This window comes from Takifugu flavidus, chromosome 2 (genome assembly GCF_003711565.1).
Source record: "Takifugu flavidus isolate HTHZ2018 chromosome 2, ASM371156v2, whole genome shotgun sequence".
Taxonomy (NCBI): domain Eukaryota; kingdom Metazoa; phylum Chordata; class Actinopteri; order Tetraodontiformes; family Tetraodontidae; genus Takifugu; species Takifugu flavidus.
In genome coordinates, this window is record NC_079521.1 from 9142773 (window position 1) to 9165643 (window position 22871).

Genomic DNA, 22871 nt, shown 5'->3' on the forward strand with positions numbered 1-22871 from the left:
GTCCAGACGCAGGAAAAACTGCCTCAACAGGACCAGGCTCGTGTAATACTGGGATACGTCCGCTGGGTGGCAGTGTAGTCCGGCACGAGGGTTGTACAGGCACTAGTTCAGAGTTGGAGGTTATTTATAATGTATTGTGCCATGTAAGGACGTGAATTAGCCTCAACTGTAAAACATCTATATATATATATATATATATGTTTATGTACAGCTGTCACAGCTGAGTCACGTGTAGAGACCATGTGCAGGTTAGTTAGATATGGTTAGCATTGTGGCTAACAAAGTGACTTATTTGAACAAACTTGTTTATTTTAGTTGTACAAAATATAACAGGACTGTTGTATTTACACACTGAGACAAGGAAATCAACACAAACCGCTAACAACTCAAAAGTGCAGAGGCACAACAACTTTATGAACAGCAAGTTGATCCAGAATGACAGAACTACAACAGAGAGGGAGAAAATCAGTGTCAGATATAAAACTACAGTCGGCTCTGACAGGAAAACACCAATCGATCATGTAGTTATGATATATCTGATCATTTACAGGTGTCAGTGAAAGTGAAGCAAAGCCCCTTTTTTTGCTCATCACTAATCTATGTGATCAGCTTTTGATTGTAGATCATAACAGTGTTTAACTAATTCTCTGAATTAATGAAACTGCTAAAGTAAAATTAAATCAGCCTTGCTATCTATCTGCCTCCAATGAACTCTGACCTTTGCCCGCTCGACAGCCAGCAGCCCCGTGTTATCCCTGTGCAATAGCGCCACCGTGTGGACATGCACTACGGTTTTCTACAGGTATGACCTGGCTTCACTCCAGCACAGATTATGTCCCACAGCCAAATAGCAGCAAGTATCGGTGTAACCTTTAATTTTATCTTTGTTTACATCAGGTTTGAATTGTGTCCACTCACAGGCAGATGTTTCACACCACAGAGGCCGGACTGATCATTGCAGCTGCTGTCTGTGGACACACACACACACACAGACACACACACCACACACACGGGGTGTGATCAGTAACTTCATCTTGATTAGAATATATAATTAGACTGATCGTAGATTGGTTCTCACAGGTGAGGGGTTCTGGGTGCGCAGGTGGTGTTTGTTTGTGGAGCAGCAGGTGTGCTGGCAGGGGGGGCTCAGCTCATCATGCGGCGCCTCCTGGACGTGAGAGGAGACGCAGCCGCTGTCAGAGCCAGTGGATCCAGACAGACAGCGGGAAGAAGAACCAGAACTCTCTGTGGCTGAAACACAAGAAAAACCTGCAGTTCACTGCAAGGTCATCACGATGTCATCACAGTGTGTGGAGCAGGACTGTCACGTGGCCAAAACATGAAAAACATCCGACATTTCTAGCATCAATCAAGTCTCTTTTTACTTCTAAATCATCTAAAAATGCAGTGATTCTGAATTTTGAACCATTGACAGCCCCCGAAGGTGTGTGTGTGTGTGTGTGTGTGTGTGTGTGGTGTGTGTGTGTGTGTGTGTGTGTGTGGTGTGTGTGTGTGTGTGTGTGAACATACTCATAGAGGGCTGGCTGCTTGTCTCATGTTCCTGCTCATCATCCTCAGCAAAGGAAGTGATGAAGGAGCTGTCAGCAGCTGAAGATGACATGGATCTACTGCAGGAGGAAGAAGAGTGAGAAGAGCCCATTCTGGCCTGAAGCAGCCCACAGGGACAGATCTACCTGTACAAGTGCAGGTTGAGTGGCCCCAGCAGGCTGGATGAAGACAGAGGGGAGGGGGCGGAGCCAGAACTCAGGGCTCCTTGTTTAAAAGGACCGGAATGATCGAAGGCTGAAACGGCAATCGAAGCTCGTGTTCGAGCACCTAAACACACAGGGGTCATGGATGAGGTCGCTGGGCCTGGGTTGTGATTGGCTGAGTGAGGGTCAGTGGTCACCTCTACTCTTCATGATGCAATGCACGGCCCGGTCACTGATGGCCGCGTCACTGGGCTGGATGTCCAGAAATGGTTTGTTCCCTACTCCCATGGACACCAACTCCTTCAGGCGCAGCTCTGACAGACGGGCAGATGGGCGGAAGGTGAGGGCACACGGTCAACCAGGCAGACAGACAAGCAGTGACCTCTGACCCTTACCTTTGTTCCTGGTGGCTTGGGCCCAAAGGATTCTGGCGATATCAGTAGTCCAAGTGTTCTTTACTTCCTCTGTTGGGGCTTGTAAGATGAAGGTGTTGCTCTTGGACCTCCTTCTCCTGAACCAGACCTCAAACTGCAGCCCATTGTTCCCAGTGGACTCCGTCAGACCCACATCTGCCGTCTGTAGGACAAGCAGGAACTGAGCCAGAGCTGCAGGTCCAAATCCAGACTCAGAGAGTTTGAACCCAGTCTCACCTTAAAGGATTGTTTGTAGATGAAGACATCGAGACCCCCTTCCATCTTCTTGGGTTTGCTGAACAGAACAAGTTCCTCGAACAGGAAGACGTGACGCTGACTCTTCCTCCTTCCAGTCCAGATGGTGAACTCGTCCTGTCGGATTAGCTGACCCTGCTCTTTAAGGTTCACCTGCAGGGATGGAGGAAAGATCTGAGTCAACACCTGCTTGTCTGCCATCTGATGCTCTGTGTCCAACTTACATCACAGTCTCTGATGGCGTCCATCGCCAGCAGGTCATTACCATGGCGGAGCTGGAACTTGACCATGCTGGTCGCGTCCTGCAGTGTTGAAAGCTCCGCCTCCTGAGAGGCGCTCACCTCCTTCATGAGATCAGTGAGGAGCAGAGCGTATTTACTCATCCTCTGAACAGGTTTCAGCAGGTAAGACGACAGGTCCATCTTATCTCCTAACTCCATCTGCTTCTTCTGACAGACAGAAACAATCCACACAGTTATTTCAAGATTTCTTCAGCATAAGGGAACTTTTAATTTGTTTTCACTCACTCTGAAGAACTCAGTTCCATGGCTGGCCAGCAGAGCATCGGACTTGGGTTTGTTTTTGCTGTACAGAGCATAGAGATCGAACTGTTCCTGCTGCTCACACACACACACACACACACACACACACACACACACACACAAATGATGTAAAGTCAGAGTTATTTTGTAGCGTTAGAAGAGGAAGAGGTCCAGCAGCTGTTTGGAGGAAACCATCAAGAGGTGGAGACTGACGAGAGATGAAACTCCCTTTGAAATTGGAATCAACTTCTAGTTCTGCCTCACTGGTTCTGAATGTTGCAACAGTGTGTGTGTGTGGGTGTGTGTGTTTGTCATACATGTCTCAGGAAGCAGTGAGGAGCTCTCAGTGGGTGTTTCCAGCAGGACTCCAACTCTTTTAGGAAAAACTGACTGTGGAATTCCAAGAGCTTCTCCAGATTTCCAAAAACCACCGAACGCTTGCCCCTTAGGTCCTGAGGAAGGTCAGCTCGTTCCATCTCGGGAAAATAGTGATGGATGATATAATGCAAAGAGCGCACATATTCTCGTTCTGTGGTCACCATCTCCTCCACGATGTGCCGCAGCTTCCTGTGTGCCCACACAAACACGCAGACAAACACATGAGGATGAGTTCCCTGCATCTCGGTAAAATCACCCACGTTCATCCGGCTGCTGATTACCCACCCTCCTTTGTGTTGGGGTGCTGCTGGACTGCTGCTGCACCTGGGGCTGTTTGGTGTTCTGGGGCTTTGTTGGCCGACTCCTGACCAGCCGTGAGAGGAGGACAACCTTGGGCTCAGTGAGCGATCAGTGACCTCCGTGCTGCTGACCTCCAGGCCACGAATGAAAACACCTGTGTGTCCTCTGCGAACGGGCGCGCTGACGGTGCGAGGACACGGCCCACAAGCTACCCCCTCGGTGGTGGAGGGACAGTCAAAGCTCTGAGTCTTCCTCAGCATCTGGCGCCTAGTGGAGGAGGAGGTTGAGTTCAGGCGAGGGATGCTGGAAACGGAGGAGCAGACGCCCACTTTCTCCTCTTTGGAGCTGCTACGGAACAAACGCTGTAGGAGTGGAGTGTGCTGAGGGGTGCCAGAAGAGGAGGTGAGAGCAGGGGTGGAGGTGCTGTGGAGGAGGGAGGAGGAAGGAGGAGTTGTAGTATTACTGATCTCCTCCAGGGGGCAGCAGGTATCACGCTCCCCCCAGAGTTCTGATAATGTTTTCTTGCTTAGGGCAGAGACGGAGCGTCGCCTGCTGGCAGAATGTTGAGTCCTGAGTGCTGCCTCCATTTTCCTGTCAAATACTTTTTTAGTTTCCTGACACTTGGACCAGGCAAATTTCCACTGCCGGAGACCCTGCTCCCCTTGCAGCTCCGTGGCCTCCGCCTTCATCTCCTGGAAACAGCTATCAGGAATTGGTGGGTGCAGTTGTTGGTACTCTTCCAGGGATGTAATGGCAGCTTGGCACCTGTCTGGTTGAGTACAGTCCTCCATACTAATGCCAGCGAGGTGTCGCAGACCTTCCAACGCCCAGCCATACGCCTGTACACAGACAAGTCACGTGATGTGAAGATGTCATCATGTCTACAAGGTGATCGATGTGCATGAAGGAAAACTGTAGTTAGTTTTGAAATGGGGTGTCAGGGTCACATTCACGTCGGAAACAAGCGTCCAACCAAGAGAAAAAAGAGGAGCCATAGAAACAGTAATGACACAGATTAATCTGGTTGATCCAAAATACTGCAGCAGTGATCAACAAGTGAGATCAGGTTGCACAGCCTGAGCTTCTAAAGTGAGATTTCTAAATACCTACAAGCTCCTCCATGCCAGCGTTCAAACTCATCTTAAAGACCTCACAGTACCAGATCACCCTGGTAGATCACTTCTCTCTGAGTGTGCAGGTGTAACCGTGGTAACCAGTAGTTTGGAAGTTACAATAAGAAACAGATTTTGCAGCTACCAGACTTTCCTTTGGTGGAACCAGATCCCAGTTACGTTCTGGAGACGCCAACTCTAATTTTAAACGTAAACGTTCTGAAGATTTAATTTGGAGGTGAATTATCTCTTAGTCAGGCTGCTTGCTATAGCTTTTGGTGCATGTGTGTTCTAATGTACAGCTATCGAATATCCTGAACAGTGCATGACTGACGAAATACAGAGACCTCTCAAAGTCTGACTGACCCTTGTCATGGACACACAGATTACAGTACTCAAATCAGATAAATCACGGTGACTGACAATGACGCTGACAATGAAACACATGGACCATCTCACAGTAGGTCACTAGGTCAGTGCGCGCGTGTGTGTGAGAACTGGACAGCTGCAGTCATCATGCATACATCAGCCATGCCCAAGCAAACACGCCCACACACACAGTAGAAACACAGAGGTACATATGAAGGGGTGGAGAGACGGACAAGGAGACTTCCGGTTATCCATGAGGTTTAGCAGAGACTCCACTGGGCAGCTAGGATCCGGGCCAGCTAATGGATCGCTGCAACCTGGATGAAGGGAAACCTACGGTGACTCTTTTTCTTGTGGGGACAGTGTGGCTGCAGAAATCCAGACCAATTCCAGCAGGAGGGAAGAGGAGGAGATGATGAAGAGCAGGACCTTCTTTACAAAACTGGGTTGTTTTTTACTGAACGATCGAACAGCAAAACACTTGACATCAGGATGGATTTCACAGCTTCCACAAATGTCCTTGGTCGCTTTTTCACGTGCAAAACAACATGACAGCCTGTGATAAACCAACACACAACCTAGGACAATAGAGGGACCAACTCATCCCACAAACGTTACGCGTTTAATCTTCACAACTGGTGCGACCACACAAGCTGTCAACTTCTTCGAGGTCTGTCCACATGTGATCCTGTGTCTCTGATCAAACAGTGGCCATAGGACACATGTAAATGTTTACAGACTCACACCGCAAACTGTTTTAAGGAGATGGAAATGGTGACGTGTTCAGTGTTAAGAACCTAAATCAAATCTTACACGTCCAACATTCTTTTGATCCTCTTCTGAAGCACTGCAGCCAATCAGAACACCAGGTATCCTGATGTAAAGAGCCCCCAAACACACACACACACACACACACACATGCCACACAAACAGACTTGAGATAGAGTCAAACTGGTGCCAACTTAAACAGCAGATGCAAACAACAACACAGCTCTGTGCTAACTACAAAACTACCAACTACACAAGTAAGATTAAATGTAAGAGTAGATAAAAGTACCGTTGCGTGTCGGGTTGAAGTCCTGCAGATGACTGAGAAGCTATGAGTTGCAGCTTGACCACACAAACAGACACCCCGCTCACACACACACACGGCGCCCTACCCCAATTCACACGATGAATGGCAGATGGGCGGTCCCAGGAGGGGGGGGGGTGTCACCACAGCAACAAAGACTTGAGAAAGGAGTGAAAAAAGGAGGAGGGAAAACTTGGCACTGGAGTATTACCTGGACTACACACACTTACCACCCACACATACCTTTCACATCATGTTCCAGTCTTCCACAAAAAATATTTGGGAAACAGGCAGTAAGAACTGAGAACGTGTTCCGATGTACTTCCTTTTTAAACGTGAACCTACACTTACTGCTGAGTATTTAGATGCAAACATTTGTAGAAGATATTGAGAAACTTATGCTAAACTCCGCAAATATTCTGGCAGAAAGGTGAAAGTTCTTTTTCAGGTCATTTTGGTATGTGGTATTGGGTTGTTTGTCAAATGTGTGTGACTATATTTAAAAGACCAGGGGTCTGAAAGGGGAAATAGAAAATTCCCTGCAAGCCAGGGAAACATGATGATCCAACAGCAAACTGCTGCTGTGCTGAAACAACACGTGTGGTACCAGCAGAGGCAGCAGTGGAACATGTGTGAGGCTGGACTCCACAGAATGGTGATGCCTGAATAACACCCTCTGTTACTGTGGCTGAAGCACATTTAGTATGATGCACCTGACTAGCATTTCTCACATTGCCAATAATCTGTGGGTCTTTTCTGGTTGACTTAGTGGGCCATACTGAACATGAGCAACAGTGTTTCTTTACCTGAACTACCCACAAACCGCTCATCTGAACTGCAGTCCTTTGATTACCCCCCATTGTCCATTCTTGCTGTAAAAATAACAGAACTGAATGTCAGGACATGCCAGGCTCCAGTATCCACAACAGTGCTGACAGTGTGCCCCCCCATTCACCCACCCACCACACCCATGACCCCATACAAGCTGCCATCTCCCCTGTGGGAGCAGCAGGAGCAGAGAGGGGTTGAGTAGGAGAAAGAGGTTAAACAAACTTGGCTCTGTTTGTTACTCATCAAAGGACTCAACATGACTTTAGTGAGCTGCACATCTGTGTGTTTAGGCTGTGCCCCAACAGGAGACACAAGCATCCTGTTCCCCCCCAGCCAGCCAGTCAGTCAGCCAGCCAGCCAGGCAGCCCGTCAGTCAGTCAGTCAGTCAGTCAGTCTGTCTGTCTGAGCGAGCAGATTACCTGGTCTAAGAAGCGGTACAGTCGAACGCTCCTGTCAATGTTTCCACCTGTGCTTTGGACTCGCTGAGAGAAGTCCTGGAGACGGGTCCAGAACTCTTGAATTCTGACCTCATAGGCCTGCAGACCTACTGTAGACAGATCAGACCAACGGTCCAGACTCCTTAACAACTCCTCACCCCGGCTACAGTGTCCCTGCATAGATAAAGGGAGAGGGGGGGAGGGGTGAGAAAGAGAAGGGAGAGAGTAAGACACATGGGGGATGGGGGAGCAAGAGAAGGCAGGAGGAAAACACACTCACAGTTTATTTAACTGTGTGTGTGTGTGTGTGTGTGTGTGTGTGTGTGTGTGTTTCATACATATGCAGTTGTGTAGAAATCTTTGAAGTTCAGTTGTTTTTTGATGAGCAGCGCCAATGAATCTTCATGTTCTTCAAAAGCCTGAAGCTGAACCTCACCAATCTGCTGCAACCACAGTGTCACCTGAACACACACACCCACAGACACAGATATACACATTCATCATCATGTTGTTAAGAGTCTATATGTAGGTGTTTTGTGTGTGTGTTTTTGTGTGTTACAAGCATGATTTTGATACATTTGTTCCTGTGAGACAACAGGTCAGACCTGCCACAGTGGCAACATTAAATGATGTTTATGTGTCTTTATTGAAGCTTCGGTTGTTAAACGGATCAAGACTGACTTCATAATAATAATGATAGTAAACTACAATAGTAAAAGCCCACATTAAAAAAGGATAACCCCTGTGGTGCTGTGTAACCTATGTGTAATGAACCACTATTTTTGGCAGGTTGTAGAAGCTCATCAAGGTGATTTTAAATACATATGTCACAGGAACCTGACTTGCATCACTGGGTCTGCGGAACCCTCACGCAACCATCATGTGGATCAGAAGTAAAGTATGGTCCAACTCAGAAAGGATGGAAAAATACAAAACCCTGAGCAGCAACAGTGAATTTGTGATTGTGTGGCGACTGTTGTGGTGACCCACCTCACTGAACGCCTGTTCCAGCCTGCCGAAGTCCTGGATGAAGCTCAGCTCCTGGGTCTTGCAGTTGGACAGAGTCACCAGGCTGTGGAGCAGCTCATCTACTTCGTTATACAGGGTAGACACCTTCTCCACTGCCGCCCGCTCCTCTTCTACCACACTTACACCGCGGAGCCAAGACAGAGAGGCTCCACCCTCCTGCTGCAGCTGCACCAATCGGCTGTCCTCCAAGATGCTGCGCATCACCATTTTGTATTTTGCCAGCAACAGCTCAGCTTCCTGGGAAAAGTTCCAGGAACTTCAGAAATGTCCGGTAGATGTCTTTGCAGTGTTACCTGTTGCAAAGTTACCTGAGCTTCAGCTGGCAGAGGTGTGGCCTGCAGGACGGTGATGGTCTCCTGAAGCAGTTGGATGACATTTTTACATTGAGAGCTCAACTGCTCCACCCTCTGGAACACAGAACCACAACCCGATCAACAGGAGAGCACACCAGCGTGTGTGTGTGTGTGGGTGTGTCTGTCTCTGTGTGTGCTGACCAGTCGGAAGTACAACCAGTGGTTCTGACTGAAAGTCAGAGAACCTCCGAGCTGGGCAGGAACCTGCTGAAGATCCACGCGTGTGTGAAGAGACTGGAGAGAATGCAGCACCTCCACCTGAGACAGCCAGAGATAAACAGAGAGAGAGAGAGAGAGAGAGAGAGAGAGAGAGAGAGAGAGACAAACAGTCAGTCAGCAGTGTGCAACATGACATATCAACTGTAGGATCAGATTGATAATATTTATCATCAATGTTATGAGATGTTAGATGTTAAATGGTAGATGGTAAAGAGCCATTTTGCCTCTTTATGGTGTCTCTATCTGGTTTTGACCTGATGAGCTGAATGCACCTCACCTATGGTCATGGCCACACCCACCTGCCCAGCCATTTCCTCTCTATTTCCTGACCCTAACCCTGCTAAAGAGAACTGCTTTAATACCATGGAATCGTGTCCTCTGCATCCTCTCCTTTTACTACAACTAACCTCATTTCCTCTCAAACTACATGTATAGGTCTACCTCTGTCCCTCCAAAGTCAATGGACTACATGTCTGTACCTACATATGAACAATCCTGCTAGTAAAATAAGACTTGTGAGAAATCTACGCTTAATGACTCTTATATCACTCCTACACACGGGTCATCGGACTATTGTATGGAGGGTGATCATGTGACCACGTTTCACCTGTGTGCCCGCAGGTTTGTCTACGTGCAGAGATGGGTCCTTGTTGACCAGCAGCAACACGCGGTGAACAGCGCCTGGTGTGGTCTTCTGTTAAACACACACAGAGTAATGTGCATTATCGTGGATGAACTCGGTGGCAGATTGACTTTGATTATTCGGTACATCAGTTGTATTCCATCTGCTTTCAAACCCACATCTGCTTCTGGCTCCAACTTACATGGAGGGACCCGAGTGCTGAGAATATGATGGGAAGAGGGGTAGTTCCACGGGCATCGACCAGCACTGTGAGGCCCAGCACTTGCACCTCCTCCCTGCGACGCCAAGTAATGAATGTGAGAGATGGAAGAATGAACACACAGCCAAAAGACTCAAGGGTTTATCTGCCACGCCAATCAACACCTGCATGAAATGGCATGATAATTATTGATCAGATCAGAGTAATAAGCTGATATCACTACCTGAGGGTGGACCGATAGTACAGCAGAAGACGCAACAACTCAGCTTCATCGCAGTCTGGATCAGACCACACGCTGCTCCTGGCTGAGATGGTCAAGAGTGCTCGACCACCTCTGTCTCTGCTGCCTGAGGAGGATCCTCCAAACATCAATAACGTCGAAACACCTAGAGCAGATAACAGAAGTGTGTCATCTTACCTGGTAGACACACTGCTCCAGACCTCAGCAGCACGGTGTAGAAACTGGTTTGCCGAGTCTGGGTACACTGGGCAGCCTCTGGTTCCTTTAGACTGGGATCAGCAAGGAGACTGGCAGCTGTGGTAGGCAGGTAAATGAGATCGGTGACTCGGTGACAGTTTGGAGGCTTCATTTATTGACATGAAAACAAGAGTGGGACGGACAAAAGTACCTTCACTGTTAATCTCCGTCGCTCCTTTTACATCAACACCTCCATTCTGCTCCTCTTTCTGTTGACTCTTAAACCCCTCTTTAGTCCCGGGAGATGGAGGGCCCAGCACAGTCTTTTCCTTTTCAGAGTAAGAGTCTACAGACTCTGTTTGGTCTGTATTCTTTTCACAAAAAGAACCATCACTGCACATGTTGGCACATGAGTCAACATCCTGACTTTCTGCTTTCCTTTTGTCTTCTATCATCAGTTCATCTTCCTGTAATCGGTCTCGATTCGGCTGAATTATAACCTGAACCTCCTCTTCTATCTCCACCACCTCTGCTAGCCCATCTTCATCGGTCTCTTCACCATCCGACTCGTTCCGCTCTCCCGCTGTGTCCCTCTCTTCCACCGGCTCCTGCACTTGCTCTTCAATCATGTCGTTCTTTTGCTGTTCTTTACAGTCTGAATCGTTACCTCCTGATTCTTTTGCAAACATCCAGGACTTCCCTTGACAGCAGCTGTCGCCCCGCACTTCGGAATGAGCAGGAGGGTAAGCTGAGGTTTGTGAATTGATTTTAGAACCGGACCACGAGGAGTGTCTGGCACCACTAATGTGTACGTTAGTGGGTTCAGGAGTGCGTTTTAAAGGAGGAGTGTTCTGAGGGGCATGTGGGCTGGTCCTGACTTTGACCTGTAGGCTTAGGGACTGGGTTAAAGAACCTTTCTGTGGTGAAAAACTGGGCAAGGGCACATACTCACCCTCAGTCTTCTCTTCCTCATTGCTTTTTAGCGATTGGTCACTTTTCTTGGAAAATGGGAGCAGTTTGACATCGTTATGGAAGGAATCTGATTCTCTGTTGGGAACAGCTGATGTGTTAATTAAGCCATCTCTGTCTTTTCCAGAGGAGTCCTTTTTGTCTTTTGGGCCGTGGGCCAGGCTGATAAATTGTGGGTAAACCAGGTCCTCCCAGGGGACCCTGAATACATCTCCATGACCAGAGAGGAGGCAGCGCTCTCTGCGTCCATTTTGCCGCTCTTGTTCCCCGTTGACAGATTCTAACCAAGCCATGCTAAAGAGGAAGCACAGTGCTATCTCTGATTCCTTCTGTTTGGCCACATGAAGGCCATTGGATAAAATGCTGCACAACAGCAAAGGAGGCTTGGAGCTCGCAACTGCCCAGCAGGAGGTTGTGCTGATTGCTTTAGGAGAAGGAGTGACTGAGGGAAAATCCGGCAGGTAGACGTCAGATCGATGGAAAGGCTCCTGGTCCAGAGGACTGAGCTGAACAACTACCTTCTCATGAAGGCAAACAGGCCAACCTTCAGAGTGGAACGCCACACCACAGATCTGCACCTAGGGTGGAACACAGGAGGCGAGTGGAAAGGCCATTAACACTAATTATGGTGTTACAGTTCTCCGGCAGCAAGCAGCACAGTTTAGACACCTGTAATTTTGACAGATTATACAAGGTGATCTTGTGCTTTGTGTCATTCAATGAAACTATTATTTTGATAATTGTAGTTAATTAGGGGTTCTTATTCTGTATGTTGACCTTTTCTTCTAAATGCGTTAATATAAATAAAGGCCAAAGGTTAATGTTAAAGCTTCCACTTGAACATTTTCTGAACAGCTGCAAATGCACATACATATTGTATAACATAATCTCTTCCGTGATTAGAATAGAGGGCACCACTCGGTTACAGGTAGGTAGGAATATTAAAAGGGTTCATTTGTTTCAATTTGATGATTATGACTGACAGTTGGTGAAAGAGCAAAGTTCAGCAACAAGAATACTGCCGAAAAGAAGGGAAAAAAAGGCTTCAACTCAGAAATTTTGGCTTGCTTACACAGCACTCCAAGTTGTTGTGGCTCCTCGTGCATGAATGGCTGCAGTAATGCAGCCTGTCATGGAGGTGATCAGTCAGGGGCCCTGTCGAGATGTTCTGGAAGCCCAGGTTGCTCTGAAAGTGACCTTCATCTGTCTGACTCTGGGGTCTCTGATCTTCCTCTTCACCTTAGATTTTCTCTTGACTTCTGGCCAGATCAGTCTGAGTCTCAATGCTCTGGTTCTGGGACAACTGAATTTCAGGTTTTTGTTGACTATCAGCCATAATAATCAAAATTAAGAGAACAAAAAAGTTTCCCAATTTAAAAGGACTTTTTGATGATATATTACTTTACTGAGATGTGCCAGTGTGTTGATATGGAACATATCATGCTAGCGTGTTTACCCTGGCAACAAACCTGATGTTTTGGTACATTAATCATGTGACTAATGATCAGCACAAAGGAATTCTAATGTAGTCGGATATACAGTGTTTGGTAATAGTTCTCTCCTGACACCTGAACAATACACTCTCTGTCTGAATCAGTGGGAGTCACCCAGTGGCAGCCCGGCGAGTGACAATCACCTGAAAAACTGATGGATCAGCAGGCAAGAACAGACAGGTGCAGGCGATTGAAAGACTGAGGGTGGAGAGGTAGAGTTCACATGGTGACATGTTCTTACCCTGTTGGGGTCATATTGCTGCCTTAGTACCGGAATAATTTTGTTATTTTATTTCCAAATAATAACTGTGCATTTCTGATGTATAACTGAAAACAGTTCTGTTGAGGTTAGTAGAGATTCAGATTCTCTTTACTACATTCCAAATTCTGAATCACTCCTTATAACCCCCTGAGTCACTGCTTCTTCTTATTTCTACATTCTCCTCTCACATCTGTTATGTCCAAAGGCTATAATGTGCAGGAACCTGAGAAGGTGGTTCTGACTCAAGTACTCAACCCTACGGGATATTCTTTCTTTCTACTTGAGAGAACTTCATGAAATCAATCATTTGTGTAATGTGTAAATATTAGGAGCATTCTAGAATCCTCCTGACCTACGAGGCTCTCATAGGCCAAGCTCCGTCCTATCTGGAGAAGCTGAAAGCGCCACATCATCCCAGTTGACGGCTCCACTCTCAGTGTTGGTTTACTGGTGGTTCCCAGAACCCAGAACAGTAGAATGGGTGGCCCAGCTCTATCAGCCCCCCTGCTGTGGAACCAGCTCCCTGTCCAGGTACAAGGGAATGACTCCCTCTCTGGTTTAGGGTGTAGCCGAAAACCTTCCTCTTTGACAAAGTTTAGTCTCCTCTAATCCTCTTTCTCTACCTGGTCCCCTGACATGAACCTGGTCCTGATTATGGCCCACCCCTGATTCCTCCTGTTAAAAGAAGCTTTGGGGTTTAACTGCACACAGACATAGCTGATATATGCAGTGTATGTCTATATGCAGTAATTGGGACCATTTCCTCGGTAACCTGAGGACCTGACAGAGCACAGTCGATAATTTTGACAGGACAGTATAGACGCACCAATTATAACAGAATGTACCTAGATAAAAGCTAAAGACTTTACCAGCTGGAATAGGTGTCACCAAGGTCATGTCTCAAACTTTCCAACATCTTCACTTCATCTGCCAGCAGAAATACAGAAACTACAGATTGAAGGAGCTACAGTGAGAAAAATGTATGCGGTGAGTGCCTTTCCACACCTGCAGTTTTATTTCAGAACTTATTTAGGATTTATTTAGTAACTTTTTTATTTTTTCTGTGGGTCAGTGGGCAAGAACAGACAAAGGAACATGTCAGTTAATGTAACATTAGTGTCAGGGTGGTGAGGATCAAATGTTCATGAAGAAGAAAAGCAGTTGTGAGAGCACACGTGAAGAATGTTCTCTTGGGAAAGACATGAACTGGCGTGTTCTCAAATGTTTCTCCTTCAGTCTGTGCTGAATGTTCTGGATGTGACTCAGTCCAGCACGGCTCACTTCCAACAACTGGCAGCCAAATGTGGTCCTGAAGCTAATATTAGCAGCAGGATATCAGATGGCACTGAGCTGCAGTGGATGGTGAGATCACATATGGAGCTGCTAACATCAACACGCACACACTTCAATCTTTGTGAGGACTTTAATAGACGTAATGCATTACCCAGCTCGTTACCCCCAAACCATCCCAACTAACCTCCTAACCCCAACCCTAACATAATTCTAACATCATCCTAAAAGCCAAGTATTAACGATCATAGACAACAGTCCTTTGAAGTTGTGAGGAACAGCCAAAATGTCCTCACTTTCCAAAAAGGTCCTCGCTTTGCGATTATAATAAGTATTTTGGTGCTCTATGTGTAGCAAGCACAAGGACACAAACACAAACCAGCCCCTCACCCTAACTAAACCCTAATCCTAACTAGTACCTTAAACTAACTCAATCCTAATCGAAACCTTCCCATCCTCTTGGAATCCTGAAACACACATTTGAAGGTCTGAGGACACGGCCATATTCTTCCCTTAAAAAAAAATGTCCTCACTTTGCAGATGAAATTTGTATTCTACTTGTGACACACACGAGCGCGCACACACACACCTGCTGCTGCAGTATCAACCAGAGACATTTGTGATGAGGCAAAAAAGGAAATAAAAGTAAAAAAACGATTTTATAAAGTAAAGCTGAGGAACTGACATATATCGCAGGTGATGGTTTGATGTGTTTACATTGGTGCTGTGATAAAAGACGGATGCTAATGTTTAAATTCCATTCAAGTACGATCTAATTCACTGTCACAACACAGAGTTCAAGCCATCAAACATTTTCTGGAATAGAACAAAGCAAAGCGTACATTATCTTTATGATTATTGAGGGTAACTACTAAAAGTTGCCTCCTCACCACGGGGAGCAGCTTGGAGACTCACGACCATCTGATATCAGAGGTTTGGACTCTCCCTCACTTTGAATACAGAATTTCTTGTTTCTGTTCTGACAGGTTCCTATATAATAATAATAATAATAATAATAATAATAATAATAATAATAATAATATAATAATAATAATAATAATAAATAAAATCAATGTCGTTTAAAATGTTTGTGGTTTTTTTAAGTTATTTAAAAAAATGCATAGATTCTTCAGCTTTGCTCTGAGGAGGATGAAGAGGAGGCCCATTAAAGTGGACTGGGGTGAAGATCCCATGACAGTTTGAAGAGGCCCTGCTGAATAATATATGATTGTGCACAGAGGACGCTGCAGGTTTCCTTCATCTGTCCTGCACCTCAGGAGGGTCAGAGGCCGCCGCTTGATGTCAGTGACTTCGCTTATAAACACTCAGGTTTAATGAAGACACCTCCCACCAGGGTCACAAGGGAGAGCACACACCCTAACCATCCCAAACAAACCCCTAATCACCCACCTGACAGCAGGTTCCATGTGCTGTGTATTAACAGATGCTCTTCTGCATACCATAGTTGCAATGACTGGTTATTAGAGTTGCTGCTCCCCGTCTAACCATTCTTCCCTGAACTCCGGTGTACACACTAGACCGACTGTAAATCAGCTGCCTCTCTGGCGCCAAAAACCACAACACACTCAAAGTGAAAGCCATCAAAGCGGCTGCGGCTTAATGTAAATTCACTAGTAGCTTTCACACCGTTGCGCTCACATATTAAATCATGTCAGTGATACAAGAGGTTGCAGGTGGCATAATGGCATTCCGGACTGTTAAGAGAAAAAATATGAACTGTTAGCATCAACCTGGTTCCGCCAGTTTGGATAGAGACTCCACCTCCCTTAACTGTCGTGATTCATGCGTGAGGCACAGCTGACAGACAAACCAGTACTAGCTGGGCTTGGACTGGGACAGGAGCCAGTAGCCTGACGTGATCAACACGCTCAGCCTTTTCAGATTCAAACCAAGCTACACCCACAGGTACAGACCTCTTAACTAAGCAGTCACAGTGTCTCTGGGGAGCACTTAACGGGAGACCTAACCTCTGACCTCCCTGACTCCTAACTGTGACGGCCAAACCAGCTGTTCTTTAGATTAGATCAACATAAACCAGGGTCTCTCCTCTTTCCAGGGTAAGATGCTTGCCACATGAATGACAATGGCAGGAAGTTACCTGACAGGCCGGCAGCAGAGAAGAGTAGTAAGAATCTAGCAATTTCAGTCAGAACCACATGAGAAAAGCACTGAACTGGCTTTGAGTCTTCATCACTGAGGAGCTGACTGCTGATCTTGTAAGATTTCTGAGGACAAGAGCAAACATTTCAGTCTTGAAGGCCTCCTTCAGTCTTCTTCTTGGATGGTAAATCAGTCTGTCAGGACTGGCCATCCTCCTTCGTTTAGTGATGGATCTAACTGAACAGTGTGATTTGGGATCTCCTGACATATACTTTCAGTTGTAGTAGGGACACTGATGAACCAGACTGGAGCCCCAGATACAGTTGATTTTAGGCTGCAATTCCCTGATACACATCTGCTGCACAAAGGTGGTCACTGTGAGCCTGCTGCTATTAACTAAATGGAGTTCTGGACACATTTTTAGGGAATTGTAACTGGAGAACATAAATATAATTTAACCAGTGTAACAAGTTTTCTTTGCATTCATTCCGTTGTTTTCTGGGCGTCAACCTGCTTGTTTCTCCTTTACAGGTAAGATAAACAACACTATTCTTTGTGTGTCTCTCTGCTGTGATTAAGCAGCACAAGCGCAGATACCTGCGCACACACTGCAGGATTTACCCCCACCTCCCAGCAGCCCCTCAACAAGTCCAAACATGGTGGCCTCCCAGTATCAGAAAAGCAGTCTGAACATGTCCCACTTCAACCACAGTCTCAGATCTCAGCTCAAAACGGTGCTACGCTTCGAGCATTTAGCCGTCAGTGTGCAGGTTGTTACACACTGACGCCTGTATGCAGGACAGTTTCCTCTTAGAGGTCAAAAAAAATTCAGGTTAACATACTGAAATGGGTTTCAACTGGGGAATGGGGAAGGAAAGGAGGGCTGAAACTGTTTAACACTAGACAGCCAATCAGCAAAATTACAAACACACCAAACTCTGGACCTGAAGATGCACCTGTACTGCAGAACTGAGTCATGTGTGGTGTGTTTGGGAGTTCTTGGGTGAGAAAGTGTCTGTGTATTGTGAATATGTATTATAAATAAAAGAGGTGGATTATTCCTCCAATCAGAGAAACAAGACTAAAGCTTTGGAATTTGGAAAATCATAGAAAAACAACTGAAGCTGTGAGAATTAGATGGACAAGAACCAGACTAGTTTCAGGGTTATTGAGGACTTGAGGCAGTAACTGAAAACTGAACTGCAAACGTGAGATCCAGTTTGTGTTGACATTTGTACACGTTTACGACACCATTTAATTTAGCTGTTCAGCAACCCCTCAGGAATAGATTTCTCTTAGATGATAGATGGATTTTTCTTAGATGGATCCAAGGAAATGATGAGGGAAAAGGAAATGACGAGGCAAGGCCTCTTGGAGATGTTTTTTCCTTCCATCCAATAATTCAGCCATATTATAGCTTTATCGGGGGGTTCGTTTGAGAAGCAGGTCACCATGGAGAGTCTCCAGCTCATCACAACCAAGCAACCATTCACACCTGAGGTCAGTTTAAAGTCACCAATTTCCCCCAAATGTAAGTCGGCCTGTGGGAGGAAGCCAGGGAACCCAGAAAAATGGGAGGGATTCAAACCTAGAACCTTGTTGCTGTGAGGCCACAGTGCTAACCACTTTAAAATAAAGCTGGTTGACCTCTCAATCAATCATCCAATTAATCAACCAACCAATGATTTAATGTTGAATTTGGCTCAATAAACAGCTGAGTCACATTATTTAGTTTACATCTCAACCATGGGAAAACACATGTTTATTTCATCTTTACCTAACTTTAGGATTAATCTTAATATTGAGCAATTCACCATCTACTGAACTGTTATTGATGTTCTTTTCAAACGCGTAGTCAATACAGAGCTGAGGCACGTTTTACACTCAATCAGTCAATCAATATTTGCTGTTGCCGTCCGCTCCAGGTGAGTCTCCATGTGAATGACCTGACACACTAATTTCAGTTTCCTCCCCTCCAGAGACACACACATGCCTGAGTTTCTTTCTCTCATCAGTAAAACATGAGTCCTGCCCATTGATTGGTCGCGTACATGCTTTGGTCTAATCACAGCTCCATCTCAGTCGGCACCGCCACCTTCGGCCTGAGCACCACTCACAGATGGTGGACCCCCAACGCCAACACAGATCTAAATCTTTGTCTTTGTCCCAGGAAAAATGCCAATTTTAAATTCAGGACACAAACACACAGCAATTAAAGTGGAGGTTGATGTACTGACATGCTGAAGAATGTAAACCTGACACCCCTACACCCCCTCCCCCACTCTAAACTGGACTTCAACACACTCTCTCTCTCACACACACACACACACAGACAAACACGCGTTACTTAGACACATTCTGTGTGTGCACGCGCGTTTGTGTTTGTGTTCTTACCATATTTACAGCAGCAGGGTGGCGGATATTTATTCCAGTTTGACACCATTTTCAGGTCTGTCTGTTTCTCAAATTTGAATATGAAGAGCTTTATTGACATCATAGGTGGACGCTCGTCTCTGTAGCATTGGTTTCTGTCTCTGTGACACCCTCAGTCTCAGAATGTCTCTCTCCCTCTATCTCTTACTCTCTCTTTCACATGCCAGGTATGACAGTGAATCTCCCCATGTTAGGCCCCGCCCACCAGCTGTCAGTCAACCCTGGGCGGCTCCACCCTCAGTGTCTCCATCTGCTGGTGACTTACTTTACTATTTAGCGTAATAAATACTTAAACATGGAACTACAATAAAGCAGAATTTTGGTCAATGCATTATTCATGGTTTTTTTTCTTATTTTAAGGTACATTGGACAAGTTCTAATTTATTGTTTTTGATAGAGAAAAAGGAAAAAATATAAAGGGTCCCTCTGGGTTCAGGAACCTCATCTGTCCATCACAATAGCAACAAGTAGGGGCTCGTTGCTGATCATGGCTCTATCTACCTAATCGACATCTTCAATACTTCTCTCCTCCTTACTGTCCATCCTACCATGCAAGTCATCATATGGCCTTTGTTTGACCTTTGTTACCTCTACCTTCCCCTTATGTCCCTTATGTGACTCTTCCAAATTCTAAAATTAGATATGGTTAAGTTAGGAAACACTCTAAAACCAAGCATGGAAACTGAGGGTTTTTAGCATTGGCAAATCACATGATTAACAACTGCAACAGCAGCTGACAGACCAAGATGGCACCATTTTGGCACTTGAACACCAGTCGAGTCGATGACAAATGTCTCTGTAGGACACTGTATAACACTGAAAGTGGCATCAAGTGGGAAGTTCAACCATACCTTAAACTACGACTTTAACAGCTCTACGATAATGCTGTGGCACTAGTGAAGCAGCCATGGACACCAACAGTGGTATGGACCGTAACACCTGGGGTGGAAGTAAAAACAGGCATGAAAGAAGGCAGAGAGACTGGCCAGCAAAGTGAATGGAATTATGTTTTCTGTATGAAGCCAGGCTGCTAACGTTAGCACAGTTAAGCTTGGTGTTAAAGGGTCCAGCCAAACACCAACATTTTCCACTATCACTTATTGCATTTTCAAATGACTGCACTGGTTTTAAATGCTCAAAAAAGCCAACGATTCCTGTTCTTAGTGGTGGGTCAGCTTTGGTTGGTGACATGCCCCCCCCCCCCATTAGTTTAATTGAGCTAGTTCTTTTTTGTTTTTTGATTGCAGAGAAAAAGTAGTTACCAAAGCTAAATTTCTTAATGGATTGTGAAATGAATGGATATATAGAGCCTGATTGTGTTTCCTCTATGAAGATAGATGAAATTCAGCTGTCAGTCCTTCTGCCCCTGCAGACTTATTCTAGAGAACAGCTGATTTATGGCTTTCTGGAGGAGACTTAGGCCTGTAACAGAATACCCTACCTGCTTCAGGTCTTTACAAAAACTATTTAAAAAGTATGATGTGTTACGCTGGTCGTAAGTAATGACTCCATTAATATTTATCATACTGATGATATTGTTGGTGGAGTGATGTTTATCAAGATTAAAGAGGTAATCAAACCTGATAACAGCAACCTTGGGCAGATGTGAACATCAATATTATTTTTGTCTAAATTGCCATAAAGTAGCCAATAGTCCAAACAAGACTGTCTAGCACTAGATTTATTACTCCAGGTGTATAGTCTACTATTAGGGTGCTTATCTCTCCATATATCAGCTAAGCAAGATCAAACCTTTCTCAGAGGTGTATTTGATATGAGTCAGCTCAATTTTGTTAAGAAAGTGGCATTTTGTCTGCAGAGCATCCCAAAATATTGTTGAAATCATCACCTGCATGTGGAAATTCAACTTGAAAGACTATGATCCATAGCAAGCATCAGTTTCATTTTCTTTTCTTGTGCTGTAACCACAAAGATAAGAAATGTAGATTCAATCAATATGTTCAATATCTTGACAGACGAAGGGACCAATGGTCACAGTCTGTGAACCCAACGTTTCCTTTAAATCTGGTGGCTACCCAAGCTGAACGCTCTCTTCATGGGGGAGCCATATTGTGCTACCCCAGTCCAATCACAATCACTACAGAAGCAGGTATGTATTATCAGTAATGCACATTTGAAAATGACTTTTGGTAGCAGCTATGCATGAGTGATATCTCAGGGTTTAGGGGGACAAAAAGGGAAACTGATTAGAGCTGGAGAGGCGGCGAGAAGGTTAGAGTGATGCCAGACGGTATCCCAGCATCCCTCTGGTTTGTTCAGTGCAACAAGCACAGCAAAAGCTCCTGTTTGCTGCGGCTCATTGGAGGTGCTGTGTGACGTTTCTACAAAGACGTGGATGGAAAAGTACTGCGGAGGGCAGCTCATCGCACAGGAATGCCAGCAGCTTTTCCAGTTCATGGAACAATGAGCTGGGCTCCCAGTAAGCCCTCCCAGAATAGATGTTGTCTTACACAAAGGGCCCTCGTTCAAGTCAACATGTGGTCACTTCAAATCTGCTAATTTGGAAAAAAAATAAAACAATTGCAGTGACATTTTCAAATAGAGAGCTTCAATATTTAGTGTAAAATAAATGGAAGAGAAATTACAAGCAGGTAAACAACCAAATGGCTCTAACCTCTTCTCTCCCACCTGCTTCGCTAAACTCTAAAATACGCCAGACATATGCAGAAATGTGCACTGGATCTCACACGTACAGTTCAGGTCTTTGCTACTCTCAGGTGGTTCACATCTTGGAATTCTCTGCTGAATATCATTTTCTCCACTTTTGTTCGCTGCCAGCTGACCTGGCATCTTCTCTATCTTCTGACGGTGAAATCTCCGCCTGTTGCATCTACACATGCGTTTAGAAATCCTGGCTTAATTTACTGCACCGTCTACAGAAGCTGTGGGATACAGAGATGTCACATGGAAAGAAAGTCCGGTCAGTTCCACGTGACCTAAGCTGCAGCCACAGGTGAACGAGTCTCCAGAGCAGAAGTACAACTTCCAGTCGAAAACAGCTCATTTATAAAAAGGTCAGTATTGTAGATTCATGGTGTCCCACTATGGAGATGATAGAGCACTTCATGCTTCCTTTCGCTGACCAGCTTTATAAAGATGCTATATATAAAGATGCTATGCAGAAGAGGTGAAGGTCACGATCGGAGCAACCTGGGCTTCCAGTGCACGGCCACAGGCTGATCTCCTTCATGACCCACTGTATTACTGCACTAATTAATGCAAAAGGAGCCCCAATCAAGTATTGGCTGCTGCACATGATGCACCTTCCAGTGGGCAAATATTTCTCCATTTAGATGCACCTGTATATCTCGGTTGCCCATGAGAACACGTGATCTGGTCCAGAGTAGGTCAAGGTCAAACGCTGCTAATTCTGAAGCTCAAAATGAAACATATAAAAAATATGCCAAAAATATGGGAGCTTCGCTGTCCGCGCCACCAGTAACGATGCCCTGGTTCTGAAACATTCATTAGAAAGGCAATTAAAGTTGGCTGAGACAGAACTTAAATGAGCAGAGGGAAATTTTATGAATGAAAAATGTATGCAAGACTCATTCCCGTTATATATTCTTCCGGGCACAATTTGACATATGAAACGGGACTAAGGGATATTTAGCTTCTAAACACGTTATCTCAGATAACACCGCCGTAATAACGACGTTTTTAGAAAACATGAATCAGAAAATAATGTTACATAAGTACTAATATGTTCACTCGTTGGCACTTTAAGGACAAATGCGTCCCAATGTCTCCCATTTTTTGCAACTGGTCTCCTTAGCGGTTAGCGTTAGCCAAGCTACCGGTGTTAGCACCGTCGCGATTTTAATTTACCTCCATCTTCCAAATATTTCCACATTTACAGTCTCCCCCTTCAAATGGGCCACGTATTCGTATTGTAACGAACTTTGGAGTGTTTTATACCTTTTTGCAGGTTCGAAATGTAATCGTTCAGAGAGGGGGAAAATAATCAGTGACTTACCGAAAAGTGATGCGCTTGTGCTTG

At 45.4% G+C, this 22871-nt stretch overlaps 1 protein-coding gene across 4 annotated transcripts; it reads right to left on the minus strand.

The window, feature by feature from the left end:
- Nucleotides 1–288: 288 nt before the first annotated feature.
- plekhg4 (pleckstrin homology domain containing, family G (with RhoGef domain) member 4) lies at nucleotides 289–22862 on the minus strand. Of its 4 annotated transcripts, XM_057023366.1 has the most exons (24): nucleotides 22848–22862; nucleotides 20700–20769; nucleotides 19702–19789; nucleotides 10494–11829; nucleotides 10283–10399; nucleotides 10088–10211; nucleotides 9847–9940; nucleotides 9630–9716; nucleotides 8945–9061; nucleotides 8759–8857; nucleotides 8412–8687; nucleotides 7760–7882; nucleotides 7404–7595; nucleotides 3586–4439; nucleotides 3240–3489; nucleotides 2908–2997; nucleotides 2605–2829; nucleotides 2363–2533; nucleotides 2108–2288; nucleotides 1910–2026; nucleotides 1695–1836; nucleotides 1531–1628; nucleotides 1079–1251; nucleotides 289–968 (listed from the first exon to the last, which is right to left on the minus strand). In XM_057023366.1, the coding sequence occupies exons 4-24, from the start codon at nucleotides 11542–11544 to the stop codon at nucleotides 930–932; spliced, it is 4620 nt and encodes a 1539-aa protein (XP_056879346.1). In that variant the 5' UTR covers nucleotides 11545–11829; nucleotides 19702–19789; nucleotides 20700–20769; nucleotides 22848–22862; the 3' UTR covers nucleotides 289–929. The 4 variants fall into 4 exon arrangements, with proteins under 4 accessions (XP_056879346.1, XP_056879330.1, XP_056879338.1 ...); XM_057023350.1 differs by lacking the exons at nucleotides 19702–19789; nucleotides 20700–20769; nucleotides 22848–22862 and adding an exon at nucleotides 18812–19005 and having other exon boundaries at nucleotides 289–444; nucleotides 919–968; XM_057023358.1 differs by lacking the exons at nucleotides 19702–19789; nucleotides 20700–20769; nucleotides 22848–22862 and adding an exon at nucleotides 18812–19005 and having other exon boundaries at nucleotides 1531–1625.
- Nucleotides 22863–22871: the final 9 nt, after the last annotated feature.

Excerpts from the sequence above, each read along its gene's own strand:
- plekhg4 (XM_057023350.1), bottom strand. Across the intron at positions 10,212-10,282 it reads TGGAGCAGTGTGTCTACCAG|GCAGCAGAGACAGAGGTGGT; the intron begins GTAAGATGACAC and ends GATCCTCCTCAG. Across the intron at positions 2,830-2,907 it reads ATGGAACTGAGTTCTTCAGA|AAGAAGCAGATGGAGTTAGG; the intron begins GTGAGTGAAAAC and ends TCTGTCTGTCAG.